This window comes from Cavia porcellus, unplaced genomic scaffold (genome assembly GCF_034190915.1).
Source record: "Cavia porcellus strain 051 isolate PalLab524CR breed Dunkin Hartley unplaced genomic scaffold, mCavPor4.1 scaffold_16, whole genome shotgun sequence".
Classification (NCBI taxonomy): Eukaryota; Metazoa; Chordata; class Mammalia; order Rodentia; family Caviidae; genus Cavia; species Cavia porcellus.
This window is the reverse complement of record NW_026947499.1, coordinates 66753491-66774273: the sequence shown is the minus strand read 5'-3', so window position 1 is coordinate 66774273 and position 20783 is coordinate 66753491. Positions and strand designations below refer to the sequence as shown.

General features: G+C 36.3%; 1 protein-coding gene across 13 annotated transcripts in view; it reads left to right on the top strand.

Annotated features, from left to right (window-relative positions):
* The first annotated feature begins 7038 nt into the window (after positions 1-7038).
* Fam135a (family with sequence similarity 135 member A) overlaps positions 7039-20783 on the top strand; it is a 93027-nt gene continuing 79282 nt past the window's right edge. For 12 of the 13 annotated variants that reach the window (XM_063227033.1, XM_063227032.1, XM_063227027.1 and 9 more), the window contains exons 1-4: positions 7146-7289; positions 8833-8921; positions 18177-18270; positions 19626-19741. In XM_063227033.1, the coding sequence (XP_063083103.1) occupies positions 19665-19741 (77 nt within the window). In that variant the 5' untranslated portion in view covers positions 7146-7289; positions 8833-8921; positions 18177-18270; positions 19626-19664. Of the gene's footprint in view, positions 7290-8832; positions 8922-18176; positions 18271-19625; positions 19742-20783 lie in introns of all 13 variants that reach the window. The other variant, XM_063227021.1, reaches the window with a different exon arrangement.

The window sequence follows — 20783 nt, the reverse complement described above, 5'->3', positions numbered from 1 at the left end:
TTTGGGCAGGCAACTGTCTGACTCACAGAGGGAAACTGCCTGGCTGCTTGAAGTCAGGTTGACACTAATGTACAGGGAACTCTGTGGACCCTCCTGGTTGATGTTATAGCAACAGGGTCAAAGGTTTATTTCTATTCTTATCTTGGTTGTTGGAATAATTTTATCCTTACTTCTTTGTGGGATTTGCATCATTTTAGAAGCTAGCATTATCTAAAATGAGACAAAGACCCAATTAAAAAATAAGAAAACCAGAGGCCAATTCTTTTAATTAACCTTAATACAAAATTCCTCAACAAGATAATAGCAAATAAAATGCAAATTATCATCAAAAACTCATGCATCATGATGAAGTGTTTTGTCCCAGAGATGCAAGGAATTCTTCAGCATACATGAGTCAATAAACACAATACACCACATTAGCAGAAGGACCAAAATTACATCTCAACAGATGCAGAAAAAGCTTTTGACAAAATTCAACATCCATTCATAAAGAAGAAACTGAAGAGCATATGTATAGAAGGATCTTATCTCAATCTGATAAAAGCCATTTCTGAAAAACTATGATCAACATCACATTAAATGGGGAAAAAATGAAAGTTTTTCTTTACAAGGATAAAGGATATCCACTACCTTTACAAGACAAGGGTATCCACTACCACTCATGTTCAACAAAGTACTGAAAATGTTATCCAGAGTAATCAAGCAAGAGAATGACTTAAAATAGATACATATAAGAAAGGAAAAGTTCAAATTATCATCATCTACAGATAACATCCTTCATACAGAAAAGCCGAAATAATTCCATCAAAACTGTCTTAGTTGCTTTCTCATTGGTAAGAAAAAATACCTAACATTTGTAACTTAAATGAGGAGAGGTTTATTTTGGCTCAAGTTTGTGGAAGTTTCAGTCCATGGTAGCTCAAAGGCAGGATTGCATGACAGGAAAGCAGGACACAGGAGAGGTGGCTCATGGCATGCTGGCAGAAATCAGAGAGACATTAAATGAGAAGCGAATGAGATAAACCATTGCATGCAGTGCCCCCAGTGACTCACTTCATTTGAACAGCTCTAACCACCTGTCACAGCTATGAACTCATCTGAGGACTAATGCTCTGATGAATATCATACCCCTATGATCCAGTCACCTCCAAAAGCCCCATCTCTGACCACATGGGGCTTTGGGGGACATTCAGACATAAACCATGATGAAAGACTCCTAGAGTTAGTAATCAAATTCAGCAATATAGCAGGATCCAGAGTCAGCACACAAAAATCACGTAATGAATCCACATACAAAGAAATCAGGAAAACAATACTATTCAAAATGGCATCAAGAGAAAATAAATACTTAGAAATTAAACTAACCAAGGAAATGAAATACCTTCAAATGAAAATTCTATTGCTCTGAAAAAGGAGATCCAAAAGAACATCAGAAAATGCGAAGACGACATCCTCTTCTGCTTGAATAGGCAGAACCAACACTGTGAAAACGTCCATACTCCCAAAACTGATAAAGAGCTTTAATGCAATTCCAATAACAATAGGTTTCCTCATAGAACTAGAGAAACCATCCTACAATTTATATGGAACCAGAAAAGACCCAGATTAGCAATCCTAGGCAACAAAATCAAAGTAGGAGGCATCAGAATCTTATATTTTAAATTATGTTACAAAGCATCAGTAAGAAAAACAGCATGGCACTAGCACAAAAAGAGATATGTTGATCAATGGAACATAAAAGGTTGCAGAAACAACCCTAGACACATTCAGCCATCTGATCTATGACAAGGGAGCCAAAAATACATGCTGGAGGAAAGATAGCCTCTTTTATCAAATGATAAAAGAAAGTGGCTATTTATATGCAGAGTATTGAAACTAGATTAGCCTCATTTCTAACCTGTTACTATTTGCTAAAATCAAAATAGTTCAAACATCTAAACACTAAAATATAAATAACATGGTAGAAGATAAAATAAGTAAAATTATTGAAGTCAAGGGTCATAAGCAAGGACTTTCTGAACAAAACCCAAGTTGCACAAGAAATAACATCAAGAATCAACAAAGGATCATATCAAATAAAAAGGTTCTCTACAGTAAGGGAAACAACCAACAGGATAAATAGGCAACCTAAAGAATGGGAACATTTTTGGCAGCTACACCTTGGATATAGGATTATTATCTAGAATATAGAAAAAAAAAACTGAGACCTCTAAAATAAATGACTCAATCAAAAGTGGACAACTGAAATGAACAGACACTTCCAGAATAAGTACAGCTAGTCAATAAATACATGAAAAAATATTTAACATCTCTGGCCATTAGAGAAATGCAAATTAAAACCTTGTACTTTAATATTTCTACAGAAGGAATATCTATTGTCAAGAAATCAAATAACAAATACTGCAAAATCTATAAGGAAAAAGTCACCCTCCTACGCTGTCACTGGGAGTGTAAACTTGTACATTCACTATGAAAATTGGTGTGCAGAGTCCTCAAAAAAAACTAAAACTACAGCCATATTCATAAGCGAAATAAATAAAACTCACATGTGTAAATACCAAATAGTTTCCCTAGTATAAGAAATGGTAAGAAGACATAAAAGTATGTGGTAATCATGATTTCCTATTATATTGCTTTGAAGCTTTATAATGTTTTCATTCATTAATTGGAATGGTTTTATTCTGTGTTGTCTTGATTTTATTGTCTGTGATGGTATGAACAGCTATTTTGAAGAAAACAAGACATTATAATAACTAGTGATGAGTTAATATCATCTTGTTTTGAAGTCCCACCAAGCTTTTGTTCTTCTGTTTCCATTGGTTTTATCATGTTGTATTTTATTGGATTTTATTATATGTGATAGTATAATCAAAATATTTTATAAACAAGGAGATAATATAGTAACCTTTGTTCATTGTCTGTTAGTTGGTTCTCAATACCCTGTAATACTTTTATTCTCTTGAATGGTTTTACACTGTCTTTTTATGTTTGATAATATAGTATATGAAGGTATACTCAAATATTTCAAGGAAAGAGATACTATGGTAGCTACTGTTATATCAGATTGTCTTGTGGTGAAACACTATGTTGCTTAAATTGTTCTGTTCTGACCTGTTTTGTTATGTCCTCTTTTATCTTAATCTTTTTTTAAATTAAAAAAAACAAAATAAAAAACTAAAACAACAAATTTCATTCAGTCTGGTTATTCCCCTACTCATTATCTTCCCGAGTTAAGCACATCATCACACTGATACATGCACTCATCTTTACAACATCACAATGTATAATAGCCAAAAGTTGAAAGTGGCTATTGTAGTCAGGGCTTGCAAGAAAAATAATGACATACAGAACACAGAATTTATAATATTTTATGATGGTCATCCAGAGTTACATATAAGTAAGTGCAGGAAATCTGTCCACAACACTAACGACCTAGAAAATTCAGCCAAGGACCTGAATCCCACAGTAATGTCCTGTATAAGTCCCACTGAAGACGTAGAGTCCATGATATTGCCTCCCATGGGTCCAGCTGGAGGCCTAGAGCCCATGACAAGGACTCATGTAAATCTGTTCAATGGATCTGCACTAGGAAAGCTCAAAGGTCAGCAGTGGAATCTAGAAAGTCTATGCTGGAGGGGTGAAGGATCTGTGCCAGGAGGTTGAGAGGTCTACACGAGAGCCAAGAAATGCAAAGTACCCTGAAAAGTACCACAGCCATCCTCAGCAACAATGAGGCCCCACGCTCCCCCCAACAATGAGAACAGTCAAGTAAATGTCAAGAAGCTAGCGTGGCAGCTTCTCCTGGAGATTAAATGCACACATCTTCCCCTCCGGAGCCAGAAAGCAATGCTCAGAGTAAGAACTAGAGCTCCTCCAAAGTGAACCACAGCCACTCTCAGCGACAAGGTCCCGTGCTCCTCCAATGATAATGGCCAACTTCATATTGGGGAAGCTACTCATAACAAGCTCCTCCAGGAAAACCAACATCTCCAAACAACAGCACTTAGAAGAACCAACAATGACACACTCTTCCTCTCCATATCTCTTTTTATGCTGGCAAATTTCCTCAGGTGGGCCATCTACACTCAGCTCCATAATGATTTAATTCAGCTGGTGTTAAGTTAACCACCAGTTTTTAATCTATAACAGTGGCCTACAGTCACAAACTTACAAATGAGTTCTCAAGTCAAAGTGAGTTTTATACAGTACACCTGTGAAAGTTCACAACTCGAATGTTCGTAAGTCAGAAACTTACTGTATGTCCATCAAAATGGATAAAATGTATTATATTACTCTGTTATTAAGGGTAAACTTCTGCCTTTTTAAGGAACAAAGGACGTACCTGGAGATCATAATGTCAAGTGAAAAACGCAGACACACAAGCTTAAATATCATGTTGTTTCCCTTTTGTTATAAACCCAAAGCATAAGAGCAAAATAAAAGTAGGTAATAGGAAACAGTGAATAGATCTTTAAAAAAAAGGGAATTGGATGAAGAAAGAGTTGAGGGGGGAAGACATGTAAAATGAAATAAGATGTCATGTACTTGTATCAACTATCCACAATGAATGTATTCATTATGTACCACAAACATATACTAAAAAATTAAAATTCCTTTTACTAGTCTTCAGCTGAGTGAATATTATGTAACTATAAGTAGAGATAACAAACTTCAGTTTAAGACAGTATTCCACTTAGAAGGGTTTCATGAAGGTTCAGAAACATTCTCTGTGGGGCTGGGAGTGTAGGTCAGTGATAAAGTGCTTGCCTAGTAGGTACGATGCCTGGGTTTGATTCAGGCACTAATGAAACAAAACAATGTGCAATGCCTGGGTTTGTTATCCAGAAACTAACAAACCCAAACAAAACATTCTATGCTAAAATTAAATAACTATACCAAAATACAGGATAAAAAGTATTATAAAGCTTGCATTTTTTGAACACACAAAACTTGGATGTAAACAGACATAGGTAACATAATACTTTAATATACATGAAATCACATCAAAATGTTTATTAGCAGCATAATGGAGATGCAAAACTGGTAATACAATTTAGAATCATAAAATTTCTAGAGAAATTTCCAGAAGAATTTAAATTCTATGTAATCTGATTTTTACATACATGAGAAAACCAAAACAGAGAGATTCTCAGGAATTAATTTCCAGAACTAAAAACCAGATAGTCTGACAATTAGAACAAAATGTGGTACACTCTCCAATAATCTGTACTTCAGGAGACACTTTTTCTTTGCTATACAAATTATTTTATATTCTTCTATTGATGCAATTTCCAGGGAGCCTTACCTAAATCAACGCTCCTTTTCTGAGTTCCCATGGCAACCTTGCACCTGCCCCAATTTTAACTGTTTAGCAGAACTAAATATTTTTATGTTTGTACCTCCTCATTGCAAACTTGAGACTGACTCAACCTACACTGTATTTTTGGTAACTACCATAGTGCTCAGCATATATCTTTTTCTTGGCACTGTTTTTTTTTTTTAAAAAAAATTAAAACATAAAGTTGGATTGATTGGAGTCCATCAAAGTCTCACCGTGATCCTTGTTGACTTCTCTAGCCTCAAAATATCCAGTAGTGGTACTGAAGAGTTTTTAGTTTTCATTTAGGTAAGCTCCGTTTCCCACTCTGCCTCATTTTCAAGAAATCTCACTACATATCTTATTTCATTAATTCTTGGGAGTATTTCCAAACTGCTTATCTACCTAAATTGGATTATTACTTCTCTGAGTTCCCATAGTTCCCCACACCCCATTGTAAGACAAACATTCCACTCCACCCAAATTCTGTTCTATTCTGATTGGTATCATCCAAGATTACTACACTGCTTGGAACACAGTAGATGGTTTTTAAAATGTGATTTAAATAAAAAGAACAGAGAACAAGGAAATAATCCTGACAGGCTGTGTTTAAGGGATGCATGCATGAGAAACTGCAAATTAGTATATTTTCCTAAGAGATGGCTGGAAATGAAAAAAGTCTTTCAATTTTGAGGGCAAAGTTCAAGTCGCAAAACCAACAATAAAATTTTCTGTCTAAAGTAAAATGGTAAAAAGCTACAACAGAAGTAGGAGCCAGGAAAGCAACCATTTATGCAAATGCTAAAAGATCTACTCATCAGATGATAACAGAACATTTCCAATTATGTTAAACATTGATTCAAAGATATTCATAAATTGCTCCCTAAGTTACCAGGCATATTATCCAACGAGTATACAAATCTTTCCCCTAACTCATTTTTACCGCAGTAAAATATTCTTTAAATTACCATTTTACCCATTTTTAGTGCATAGTTCAGTGGCGTTAGGTTTATGCACAGTTATGTAACTGTCACCATCACCAATCTCTTGATTTCATTTTTAATGCGCAAGACGTAGCCACAATTTTCTTTGTGCACTTGTGCTTTAATCACATAATAATTTTATGCCTAACAAAAAGTTGCCCGGGTTAAATTTGGAAATAGAAGAATGATAAATCAATGAAGGACTATTTTTCACCGGCTTCTGTTAAGTAAAATTTAAAAGCCAAAGGCTACATTTCAGCAGTTCTTCTCCACTCTTTTGGTCGTCAAAGATGATGTGCACCTAAGTTCCCCCCCCCCAAAATAGCCTAGATCCTCAAAGGCAGCTGTCTTTCCTAAGTCTACAAACTGAGTAGCGCAGGAACGTGGTAGTCTCGGGACAACTAGGTGTAGGGAAGAGAGAAAAAAATAATAATGCGAGAAATAGATACAGTACTGTCTTGGCACTCCTCGCCCCGCTCTCCACTTCCCTAATCACCTCTAAACTAGCAGTTCCCTAAATCCTCGGACTCGCCCCTCTACCTGGCTTGGCGCCTTTTAATGACGCAGCCTTCCCATTCTCGCGGGAACTTGGGAGTGGGAGCTAGAACAAACAAATCTCAGTTGGCGCGCGAGCAGGATTGGCAGCAGAGGCTCCAGAGGGGCGGGGCGCGGAGCCTGAAAGGGGCGAGGCCAGACCTCGGAGAAGGGCGGGGAGGGGGCGGGGGCGGGGCCGTGCGGCCGAGGACCTGTTGAGCGCAGGTACAGCCCGCTAGTCCCGGCGCCCTCGGGACTGGCGACTGCGCATGCTCGCAAGCGGCGCCGGACTAGTAGCCGATCGGCTGTGACGAGCCGGCTGCGCGGCGGCCGTGGTTGCGATGTGAGTGGGGCCGGGGCGGGATGGTGCTGACCTGGACAGGGTCGTCTTCTTACAGCTGGACCGCGAGCTCTTCAGTCCGCCGGACTGGGGGCGAGGCGGCGCCGCTAGAGAGGTAAGCGCACAGCTGTTTTCTACGGCCGCGACCCCTCCTCGCCGCCTCGGTCGCACCCTGTCAGCCCCGCGGCGGCGACGGCGGCCTTCAGCTTCATCGTCCCCTTGTCCCGCCGGCTCCGGCCTCCGCGCCCGGCCCGCTGAAGGTCGGCAGGGACGCGCTGCGGGCCGCCCTGCCCGTGCCCCAAAACCAGGACGCCCCGAGTCCGGCCCGTTGCCTCGCCCGGACCCCGCCGGCGCCCCCGGAGCCCGGCCGGCGCGGCTCTGCCCCCCGGGAAGCCGCGGCCGTGTGTGTCCTCCGCGCCCCTCACTTCTCCTATGCAGCCCCCGTCTGCTCCTCTCCTGGCCAGGGCACCCTACCTTCGCCGACGAGGGCGCTCATTCTATTACCTCCGTGATTCCTTCCTCGCTTTCGCACTCCGCCTTCGTTATCTTTTGTCATTTGCCGCCGCGTGCGTGTGTGTGTGTGTGTGTGTGTGTGTGTGTGTGTGTAGCACCTCTGTGCGATAGAGCTCAGTCTGCGCCCCACTTTACCTTCGGAGGCCCTTGCTCCTGTAGCTCTCGTTTGTTACCCTGCTGTGGCCCTGACTTCCATCCTCTTCCACCCTGATCCCCTTTCTAAAAGTCTCTGGGTTTGATTTTTTTTTTCCCCGTCTCTGTCGCTGGAACCTTCTCTGTGCCTCTTATTTCTGTCTCTGTCTCTGTCTCTGTCTCTCGGTTTCTGTCTATCTCACTCTGTCACTTAGCCCCTCCCCGTTTGTGTAGACCCAGCCTCTTAAACTCAGTACCCTTTTAGTACACATTCAGGATTCTACCCAGGGCCTTCATCCCCAGCTCTACGTCCCCAGCCCATTGTATGTTTTGAAACAGGCTGGAGTTGAACTTACGATCTTCCTGCCTCGGTCTCTCAGAGTGCTGGGATTACTGTTGTATGCCACCAGCCCCAGATCATTTGTTGTACTTTTTATTAAATCCCTGAAGAGTCTTAACCCGCTTTTCTAGTTTTTTCTGCTTCCTACTTAAACTAAGTACGGAGTGTTCTTAGCCTTCCAATTTAATAAAATTTCTTTATTTTTCTCACCATCTGTAAATACCATTAAAAGAGTTGCCATACACTTTTTGTTAAACTTACTGAGCGGAGGCTTTGGTTTTTAATTACACTGGATTTACTTGACAATACCAGGAGAAGCAATTCAAACATGAGATTAAAGTTTGGAAATCTTACTGTCCTCTAGTAAATACAGTTGTCCAAGAAAAATTTAATTTGATATTGTATATGTTGGTTTTACCTTTTATTGGTTGCATTTATTTTCCTGAATGTCATCACTTTTTTCAGTATATGCATACAATTTCTGTTTAGAGTAGAATTAGTATAATTACTGAAGAAATACTAAATTTTTGAATTTGACAAAACTCAACAGTTTTGAAAGTTTTTTTTCTATTTCATTGTGATCGAGGTTAGATTTCTTCTCTTTGATATAGAATCTTATTTTGGAGACATTTGCTGAAGCAGTTGTTTTCAATGAAGTTTGGCTTTATTCCAGGGTTGAAAAGCAACTGGATTATGTATTTCATTTTGGAATCTCAAAGCAGTTGGCAAAGAGTAAATTCTTCCTTACACTGTCATCATCAGGTAGGAATTATTTCTATTTCTATTTCTATTTGAAGAAGGGAAATACTAACATATGAGTGTAGTTCCTTGCTCCAAATGATTTAAAGGTAAAAGTAGTTGGATCTGATGACATTAAATCATACTTCTTTTAGAAAAACCAACTATTGTGTGTGGTAAAAGGTAATGAATGCCTCAGCTTTTAAGGTTTGTTTTGTTTTGTTTTGTTTTGTTTTTGTCTTTTTCCTTTCTATCGGTCGTACCGGGGATCGAACTCACAACTGCCTGCTTGCAAGGCAGGCGGTTATGCCGCTGAGCTAAATCCCCAGCTCCTAAGGTTTTTTTAAAAACAATTTTTTCCCATGTACCTAAGGATTAAGTACTATTCATAAAAGTTGCTCTCCCTTTAAAAAAAAAAAAAGGCAGATTTTTAAAAAACTTTTTAGGTAAGTAGTCATTTTAAAAAACCAATACCTACAAATTCTTTGTATTATAGTGAGTTGACCCTATAGTATGTTGTCTAGCAGGCACAGGACTAGATAGATGTCAAAAGAGTTGAACCCTTACAGTGAGTCATGACAAGTTTGTGGAAGCCACTTAACCTCTATCCCTCCACCTATAAAATGTGGATAATAAGGATGGCCATCCAGTAATTTCTCAGTAGCAAAGCCCTGATCATTTAAACCAGCTTAGGGTCACAGACAAAAAAAATATGCTTTATAGATACTACATTTTTGTGTCTTTAATTTTTTTGTTGTCTCTTTAGTTTTAGTAAGATCATCATTGACTGTTTAAATCTTTCAAGATCAAGCTGAAACTTAAGGTTCTTTTTTTTTGAGTTTCAGATTTCTGTGAAAAACCTAGTAGAATGCTTGTGACCTGTGGACTTGTTTAGAATAATGTTCATATGGGTGAAACACACTGCAGCATTCAGTATGCAAAACAGATAGGCTTTTTTTGTTGTTGTTTTCTGGCTAGGACTTGATAGCAAAAGGAGCTATGAGAGTTACATATATATCTTTGATTACCTCCTTCGTTTGCAGTTGTCTTATATTTTCACTTTGCTAGAATTACAGCAATTACATAACATACATAGGTGTCAGCTGTTTTTTTGTTTTTTTTGTTTTTTTTTTTTTTGAGACAGGGTCTTGCTGTGTAGTTCAGGCTGCCTTATCATCCCAAGTACTAGGATTTTAGGCACGTACCACCACACCCGACTCTCTAGATGTCTCTATTTTATCTTCCAGCATGAGAGGTGGAACCCAGGTCTCGGCTCCCTAGATTTGCCAAGTTGGCAAGGCTGACCTTGAATTCTCAGTTCTGCAGCCTCAGTATTCAAAGTGTTGGGATTGCAGGCACGTGCCACCAAACATAGATAGATTGGCAGTTCTTAAGGTATACGTAAAGTATTCGGTTATCAGTAATGGGCTAAATTAAACATAAAAATTGGCCTCTTTTTCCTTAACCGAAATATAAAGATGTCAAGGACAGTACACTATCAAAAAGTATCCCCTACTGGAGTAACCCAATATAGTTTTTATTTTGATGAAACAAACTTGATGAACAGGCTCTCAACCAAGAAATCATTCTGAGAAAATTATAACACGTTGCCTTTTAGGGAAGTAGGCCTCTATCAGTCCATTCAGAATATAGAAAGTCTTTTTAAATAAGGTCATCAATATGAAATCCTATTGATGGTCTGGAACATTGCTGTTAAGTTTTATGAAGTATCTTTTTACTACAAGTCATGATTTAATCTAGTTAGTATTCCTTTATTGAATCCCTTTAAATGTGCCTGATAGGTTGTAAGTGTGTCACTCATGGTTGTTTTGTAGTAGTTGAAACTGTGACACCTGCTCATCAGTGTATTTAAGTTGCTAGTAAGTTAGAGGCTTACCTTAGCTTTCAGACTGCTATCTGAAATATCTAAGCAACCAAGTCAGGGCTTATTGGCTGGAACCCTTCATCATCACTTTTGTCTTTTGGAGTTGGGAACTTCAAGTTTTTAGACCACCTTTATCCTTACTCAGGTTTAAGTATTAAAATTAGTTTTCTTTCTAAATCAGAAAAATAACTGATTGCTCATATGTGACACTTAATGAAAGCTATCTTTGATACTATTTGGACATTGGGAAAGTAAGACTTAATTTATGAAAAGCAGTTTATACAAACCTTTTACTATCAAACAAACCTGCCAGTAACATACTATAGGATGCATTTGAGTAAGTCATGTTATATTTCTTTAAAACATCAGACTAGCCAAAATTACCAAAACTCCACTATTTCTTTTACAGAAACTAAAACCTATTACCTAGGACCATTACCTAGCCCTGGGATCTGCCAAGAAACACTCAAAATGCTTCTTATTTGTCATCTCAACAGAAATCAATGTTAAGAACAGAATAAACATTACAATCCACTTTCTGAAAACATTACAAGAAACAGTGATTTCTTGACATTACTGCTTCCTTGCAAATGTTTAGTGTACCAGTAACTTTGAGGTCAGGAAGACCTGGATTCTGACCTAGACCCCTTAAGTCTTAGTTTTCTCAAATACAAATAATATTATCCAAGACAAGGAGGGCATCCCCCTGACCAGCAGAGGCTGATCTTCATTGACAAGCAGCTGGAAGATGGGCACACTTTGTCTAACTACAATATCCAGAATAATATTTAATTCCCAGCTAACTTCAGGTAATATACACAAAGCATTAAACATGGCTCAATACACAGATGACATGGTGATTTTGTCAGTTTTTAAATATGTCTCCATTGAAGGAAACAATATTCAAAATAATGCAGTACAAGTAATCAGGCTGTTAAACACATTTCAACTCCATGGCTTAAAAATACTTTCATTTGTAAGACAGAGGACCTTAAAGAAAAAGACTTCAATTAAAATCTAATTAAACTCTTTTAAAGGATTGGAGAAAATCAAGAAAAAACAGGTTTAATATTTGAACTATCTACTCAAGGAATTTTTTCTACTAATCTCACTCCAAACTAACATTTCCCTTGCTTCCCTTGCCTGAGAACTGTTTCAGAATTCTACAATAATGGGGTCCTTTGTAAGAATTTTTATGTTACTGGGGCTGGGGATTTAGCTCAGTGGCTCAAGTGCTTACCTAGTAAGCACAAGGTTGTGAGTTCCATCCCTGATACAAAAAAAAAAATTGTTTTCTAAAAAAAAAAAAAAGTCAAGAATTTTTACGTTACTGCTATATAGTGACAAAATGATTATGAATTTTACATAAAGGGATTAATAATAGCCTATATTCTAACCTTATCCTGGTGAGGGGAACTCACCAGGCAGGTGCTTGTGCTGCTGAGCTAAATCCTAGGCCCTTAACGTTTTCTTGTTTTGTTTGTTTGTTTGTTTGTTTGGGTTTTTTTTTGTTTTGTTTTTTGGTATTCAGGATCCAACTCACAACCTCGAGCTGCTGAGCAAAAATCCCACGCTGCTCCCCCACTTTTTTTCTTTTTTGAGACTGGATCTCCCTTTGTAATTCAGGCTGACGCTGAACTCATAGAGATCTGCTTGTATCAGCCTCCTAAGTGCTGGTACTATAGTCATGCACCACCACACCCAGCCTGTATTTTTCTTTTAACAGAGAACTGTTTAAACATAAATTTTAAAGAAAGAAAAAGTGACACCCTAAAAAGTGCTGGTGCTTATGTGGCTATGAAGTGTGAGAAATTTGTGGATTTCGTGATTAAGGAATAAGAATAAGGTTAATTATACTGGAAATTGAATATAATTATTAAGTGTAATTTCTTTTCTTTAGTGTTGCATTCTGATTTCAATTTTTCTTTGGATAGGCACATTTATCTCAAGGCTTGTTCATTAAATCTGTTTCTAGCAGTTCAGGTATAGATGTAAAAGTTTTTGCAGATGTCAAAATATAGGCCATGGAGCTTGACAATTTTGAGATTTATGGCCTTTTTTCATTATTTCCTTATTGTATGACCTTGGATAAATCTTGTAAACTTTCTGCCTCTTCGTTTTTTCACCTGTAAAATGAAGTATTAATAACTCTTTCAGATTTTTAGTTAAGTGAAATAACATGATTAAAGCTGTTAAGAGTTGGCACAGCAACAAGTTTTAAGTGCTTGTATTTGGTATTTATCTTCTATTGGTCTATATTTGGTACCAATAGAGAAACATAACCTTTTAAAATATAATTTGTCTATCAAACTGTCCCCATTATCTTTCCTTTGGAAGATCTTTCTCCTCTTCTCTCCTAAAAAGAATTTAGTATTTTGGTATTTTCTTTAAAATCACTATAACTTATGCAGTATGGCATGAAGCTAAAAATTAAACTATCTAAAGTTCATCTTGATACATGGAGAGTAGCAGTAAGTTTCTAGACAAGTGATTTGCCCTTATGTCTGCCCTTTTCTGTAATGATTCTGATAAGCTCTGCTTTGCCTTAAATCATTTTCTTAAAACAACAGATATAACTGATAAAAGTGTGTTATGCATTTGAATGATTATAAATAAAGAAGAAAAGATTAAAAGCCACCTGAATGGTGATGATCTTCAGGGTCAGGCAAGTGACGGGGCTGGCCATTTAGAGATATAATCTAGTGACTGAGTATGTTTAGCCCCTTACAAGAGGGAGCTTACAAAAGTGGATAGAGTGTCTTAGTCTAAGCCGACTGAACAAAAGAACTGAATGTGAATCAAGAAATAGGACTGTGGTTCAGATATTCAGAATGAACTGTACAGACTTGGACAACTTGGGCCAGAATTTATACCAGATGGATGCAGGACTAGTCCAGATGTCAGTAGCTGATTGTTTTCAGTTTATTGCTATGTGGTCTGACCAAATTAACTTGGAGTTCTGTGCATGGGACTTCAGAAAAATGGAAGCTGAGTAGATTTGCCTCCGAGACTTGATATCTACTCCCCTTGGTCTGCCACAGACCTGACTGTTTTAAGATTCTGTTGCTCTTCACAAAAGAACAACATCCTGAAGTCTTGTAGGGGTTGCTTTTACTTTATTTAAGTCTTCTTGCTTGTTCCTTTAGGAAAGGCCCAAAAAAAGGCCCACAGAATTTAGCTGCTACAATATGCATTGAGGTAACCACTTTGTAAATCTAGACATCTTCTCTGTTCCTATTACATTCCTATTTAACACACCTAAATTGAAGACTATGTTACATGTTCTTGCCCTTGTTGTTTCCGGATCCCAAAGTGTCTGTTACACTGTCCGGATCCCACCTGTCTGTTACAGTGTGAAGCCTTCATCTGGTCAGGTGTGAATCTGTTGTTCCTTTGTTTAGGATCTCTTTGTATCTGTCATAATGTGAGCATCTCACTATACTGAATGTGAACATTTAAAGATATGTACATTTTTTGTATAATATGGCTTCTAAATGCAAGATTACTAAATTAGCTAATATTCTATAAGAAAAACTGAATTTTTCCTTAACTGGAGGGAAAAAATGAATATATCATACTTTCTGAGAAATGATATCTTGGTTACCAATAAGGAATCTTTCAATGGAATTTTAAAGGTTGCTTGGTCTTTAGCATCTCCAGGTGCTAACTTTTGGGTGTCTTTTTTTTTTTTTTTTTTTTTTTTTTGTCTTTTTCCTTTTTATCGGTACCGGGGATCGAATTCACAACTGCCTGCTTGCAAGGCAGGCGCTTATGCCGCTGAGCTAAATCCCCAGCCCCTGGGTGTCATTATTTAGACTACCAGTAGTATTAGTTGTGAGCTCGTTTCTCAAAAGAGTGCCTCTTTAAGATTCTTAAGCACTACTCATGAATTCTGACTTGTTCAAAGTGGTGTTTCAGAATCGATGTGAATGATACAGAAACATCACCCACACTTTTCTGAATATCCATGACTAGGCTGTGCTTCTGAATACCGAGTGTCTCTTGGTAGGTTGAATAGGAGTAGATGACCTAGTAATCTTTGATGCTATGCATGGATTTATGTACCTACTCCTATTTCTGGGGCAGTTGCTGTCTATGCTAGCTATTAAAGAAATAGCTTTGTATTTCTAAACTGTGCTATCCAGTAAAAGTATGTGACGTATAATTTAAAATTTTTTAGTAGCCACATTAAATAAATAGGTAAAATTAATTTTGCTACATTTAACCAAATATATACAAAATATTTTAATATGTGATCAGTATAAAAACATTCTGAGATTTTTTAATTTTTTGTTCTTTGAAATGCATTAAATACAGTTACAGCGTGGCTTAGTTCGGCACATTTTTTAGTAGTCTAGTTTTTTCATGATTAAAGTAAAATGCAATCCTTTCAAAACAATACAGCTATTTTTAATAGGGAAATATTTTACATTACTTCAATGTTAGATTAAAATTAAATAAAATTAAAGATTCATTTCCTTAGTTGCATTCCAGTTGTTCCTAATCGTGTTAGACAGAGCAGATCTGCTGTACTAAAAAGACTTTCACATCAGTTAGTGGTTTTTTTCTCTTTGAGAGAAAGCTAACTTTTCCTCAAGTGTTATGAGGTTAACCATCAATTCTTTCACACCATCTCTTCTTGTCTAAGGGGTTTTCAGCCTAAGTTTCTCATTTTACTCATTTCCTTTTTGAGGCTCCTCTTTCTTTGAATTGGAGTTCATGGTTTGCCCAGGTGGTTTATCTTTTGGTGAACTCAGAAATCACCCCTATTTGAATCTCAGTTTGAATAACTGTCAGAATACTTGAATTTAGGCTGTTTCTCCAGGGCTAGAATAAACACTGATTCCAGTAGCTGTAACCTAAACGAGGGTTTCTGAGCTACTAGCAGACTGTGCGGGAGTGCTTTGAAACTTGAGGGTTCTGGTAGCTGCACAGTGTGGCTTGCAGTGGAGTCTTCCATGCTTGATCTGAGGAAGAGAGAAGTCATTTCTTCAACTTGAAAGTTCTTGAAAGGGCAAACCAGGGTTTTTTTGGTCTGTGAATGGTTTAAGAATCTATGTTGAGTTGGAGATTTCGAAATGACAGACAACAGAATGAATTTGATCTGTGATTGAATTTGTAGTATGTACACAGTTTTTGTTTTGTTTTGCTTTGCTTCTTAACTAGTTAACAGCATCTAAAATTAAAATACACCTTTAAAAAGGTTGACTTCCAACTTCATCTTGAAAATTTACAACCCATGATATTGAACCAGTGAGGACTGCCAGAATCAAGTGGCAGTGATTTCTTCCTGCCTGTCTCCCCTATGGAGACTGAACCTAGGTAAACCTAGGACCGTCACACAGCACCAGTTCATGACAAAAGATCTGGCAGATCCACTTCAACTCTGAGTGTCCTTTACAGTTTTCTCTTCTTTTTCCTTATGCCCTTCTCCTTTCCTTTACTACTTTCTTTGATTTTTAAAAAAAATTCTAACAGTTCTTCTTTCCTGATCTTAAGAGAGGCAACAGTGAAAATCAAGCATCTTTCATCAGTACTCTTTATAGTTTCATATGTATGTTTCTATTTAGGGATTACTCAGTAAAAGGGAAAGATAGAAACAAAAGTAGACAGCAGTATTAGAGCAGAAAGCATGGGTAAGCACAAGAGTAAAGCAGCACAGACTCCTAGTAGGCCTCAAATTTATGCTGATAAAAGGACATTTTTCTCCAGTGATGGGGATTAATGCCACAGGTGCTCTGTTACTAAGCTATATCTTTATTCTTTTTTATTTTTTATTTTGAAACAAAGTCACAATGAATTGTCCAAGCTGGCCTTGAGCTTTCAGTCCTCCTGCCTCAACCTCCTGAGTAGCTGGAATTACAGGCATGCAGCTCTATCCCAGGCTACTGATAAGGGAATTTAATGAACAAAATTTGTACATACATGTCTCTGTTTTCAATATATCAGTGCATTAATTCCTTTCTTCAAGTTGGTTCACTTTAAATAAGAGAAAAATAATATTAATATTTATAGAATCTTTAATGTTACTATATTAAATAGTCATTAAATATTAAATTGAGAACCTATCTGGCACTGAACAGACTAATCAGAATTTTCTGCCTCAAAAAAGGTTACATTTAGCAAGGAAGATATAATGAAGACTAATAAGTAAAATTGTTAGTATGTTGGGTAGATATGGATACCCAGGAAATACAGGAAAAAGGACCAGAAACCCCAACTTCTACAGGTTATTATAAATAGTGGTTTCATTAGTTGGTTTTCCCCACCTGTGAGGAGCACAGTACTAATATTCTAGTAGTATATTTTCCTTTTGCCTGATACATAATTACTAAGCTAGTACCATATATATTTTAGGATTTTATTATAACAAAATAATTCTGATATTAATTTCTGTATTTAGGAAGAGGCCAAAGTACTGTAATAAGAATCCACAAATGAAAATAGCTTAAAAAAGAAAAAAGTTTCTTAGATCTGAGAGTCAAATGCTAAGCTTATATTTTAGTCGTTGTGCTACATTTACATATATTTGTCTCTTCTTGATGCCTGTTTGAGACCAGGAAATGAGCTGTACCTTGTATGTATTACCATTCCTAACCTATAGTGGATGTTCAATTAATGTTTGAGTGAAAACCTGTTTTATGTCTGATTGCACTAAGGTATAAAGATTTGACCAAACTTGATTCAGAGTCAAAACATGAATATATGTGAAAAAGAAACTGTCTTAGGTGTTATTTCCATGAAGTGAAGAATAGCTTATATAAAGATAACATTTTTTTAATCTATATTGATGATTTTTATTAATTATTGATGATGTGAAGCTGAAAACAGCAGCTTGGGAATTTGGGAAAGTCTACAATGTAAGAAGAAACTATTGAAATATGAGCATGGTCTTCAGTCTTAATATTTTTACTACCTGACAAGCTTATACCAGGTGCAAAAAAAAATGCTTGTATTTAAACAATATTTGAAATATGAGGAAAAACTAGCATAGGCAATCTTTTTGTCAAATTACTTTAAATAGTTCATTTTATGCCCACATAACATACATGTAAATACACAAAACATTTTATACATATCTCTTCTACTCAAAGTTGTTTTAAAATGATACTTTATATCTTAAAAATGATGAGCTCTTAAAATTTATATATTCATAGGGATTGGTACTGAACTAATGAACTAAGAAACAACTCTTACTGTACTTTGAATTATGCATGTATAAACTACTAATGGAGATATAATTGATGTTGATATTACAATTGTAATTCATAAGTCGTGGAAGATACAGTTTTTTTATATAAATTGAAAATATTAGGTAATGACGCTTTGGTTTCCTTAAGATAAACTTTTTTGTCTACTACTTCATTTGAGATGTTATTTTTTCTTTCTCTTAGGGGGAACAATATATTTTTAACAACAAGAATCAATAACTGGAAGTACAAGATTTGGTTATTTAGTAATGTTAAAATGAAGTTTTAATCAGCAGAGGTAAGAATATGACATCTGTTTGCATTTAATTTTCCATAGAATTTCAGTGACAAATTATTTTAAGAACTGTGAAGGATCTGAAATTTTTTATCGTACTTGGAAGCTCACAAGTTAGGCAGCCATTGGGCCATAGATGGTAACTGAATACAAGAGACTCCTGGATCAAAGCAAGACAAAGATGACTTAGTACAACAGTAGCTGGAGCCAGGTAATACCTGCATGTGGGTATTTTATTTTACAGGAGAGGAACCCTCAGCTAGTGGAACCCAAGATTTTTTGTGATGAACATCTCTGACTTTTGCCTTTGAGGGAGACTTTATTGTGTAGCACAGTAAGCAGATCTTCACTTTGTTTTAGAAGTTATGAGATAACTATCTCTGACTTTTAAGATTATACACCACACAGATGTGCTTGAGAAGATGGTATGGAACAAAGTTGATCCGTGTCTCTGTTTATATAATAGGCAGAAATAGCAAAGACTCATGGAGAATTGTCTTCTAACATTTTTTATTCCAAATTACTTTTTAAAATATGTACTATTGATAAGGGTGACTTGCATTTTTCTGAAACAGTAAAAAGATGGAAACCATTGAAATACTCAACAATGAATAACATGCTCACAGTATAATAGTTACAATTAAAAATAATACTGTACAACTACATTTATTGACTTAGATGTTCACTAGAAAATTAAGTGAAACAAGTTATAAAATATACATGTAGTTCAATCTCATTTTTATAAAAAATTGTATTAATGTACACAGACATGAAGAATATATACCACATGTATTTCAGTGGATCAAGTTGTAAATATTTTTTAACTGGTTTTTTTTTTTTTTTTGAAACCTCTTTGTAAATTAGTACCTTAGGCTTTTATAATAAAGGAAAAATACTTTTTATTTAAAAGTGAATAGTTATTTACAGGGTTTCTTTACATAATAAAAGAAAAACTTTCCATGGATTTCTATGGAGTTTAAAGAATGCTAATTCTCATGTTGATTGTGGAGTTATTGTTATATGGAAGGGAAAAGGAGAAGAAAATAATTAGCTTATGTTTTTAAAATTACTATTATTTATAAGAAAAAAATCAAAAGTTTATTTTTTAGCAATTCTTAAGTGTCATCAGTGGAAACAAATCTTAGAAAAACATGCTAACAGTATAAATTATAGGGAGTAATTGTATGTGAAAGGTAGAGATTTTGGTGCTATTTAGTTAGATAAAGCTACGTTAGGCACTAATTTGCTTCATTTTTTGCATATGTAGTATATTCTGAAATTTGTTTAAATAATTGTATTTTTATAGATTGGCATTTTTGTTGTCATTCTGATGTTTATTCCCCCCTTCTTTAACTAAGGTGCTGTTACCAGATTTGCCTTCTGGGTGTTAATTAAAAATGACTGAAGTTCAAGCAATGGTAGAATTCTCTGTGGAGCTAAACAAGTTCTACAATGTGGATTTATTCCAGAGAGGGTGTGTATTTTAACGTGAAAATTGTATATTTTGTATAAGATACACAGTTTTAAATTGTATTCTTGCATATATAAGGAGAACAGTGAACTATATTCAAATAATCACTTTCTGAAAAATTTTGTTAAATAGATATTTAGGAATTATTCACATGGGTTAGTGATAAGGCTGACTGTGTTTAACTTCTATTTGTGAGTTTGTACTTCCATTAAGAAGACCATAATGAAAACATGGTATAAAGCGTATAGTATATTGAGGCCAATAAGTTATACATACAGAACAACTAAGTAGAAATGCAAATCATACAAGATAAAACTTCCATAAATATGTATAGGAGCAGTGTAAGAATTGGAACAGAATGACATCTAAGTACTCTAGGAGAGGATGAATAAGACTTGGATAGGTGAAGGGCGCAGTATGATCCTTTTAGTTACAAGAGCCATGACTCAACACAGTAGCAAGAGCAGGTCCTGCAAGTAGGAATAAACACATTAGTTTTAAGAATATTTGGGGAATCCAGTGTTTTCTAGGACAATTACAGAAGCTAGAAAAGGGAGTCTTTCAATGTCTGGAAAAGAATTGGCACTATGGATTTAGGTGTGATCGCTAGTAGTTACCAAATAAGAATAGAATTATCAAATGCTAGTACAACGAGCGCTTATTAACAAAATGGAGATTGTGATAGATTAGGTTGATAGTTTCATAGCAGAAATAGAAACATAGGGAACAGTTTAGAGACATTTGCTATAACTCCACATACAAATCTGAAGGCCTATGTGAGTGGCAGTATGAGGCTATGATTAACAGAAGGTATAGCATAAGAGACATTTTCTTTTTCTTGGTTTAGCTTTGCTATCTCATTGAAAAAAATGAAACAGGCCAGAGTGGGCTTGTTCTGTGGCAGAAACAAAAGTGCAAGGAAAAGAGCAGAAGATGCGAGGCCCCTTTAGTTGACAAACTGTTATTTCCTCTGTGGACTTTCAGCCAAGCAGTTCACAAGGCCAAATTGAGAGCCCAACATGAATGTTTTGGTGTTTGTTTGTTT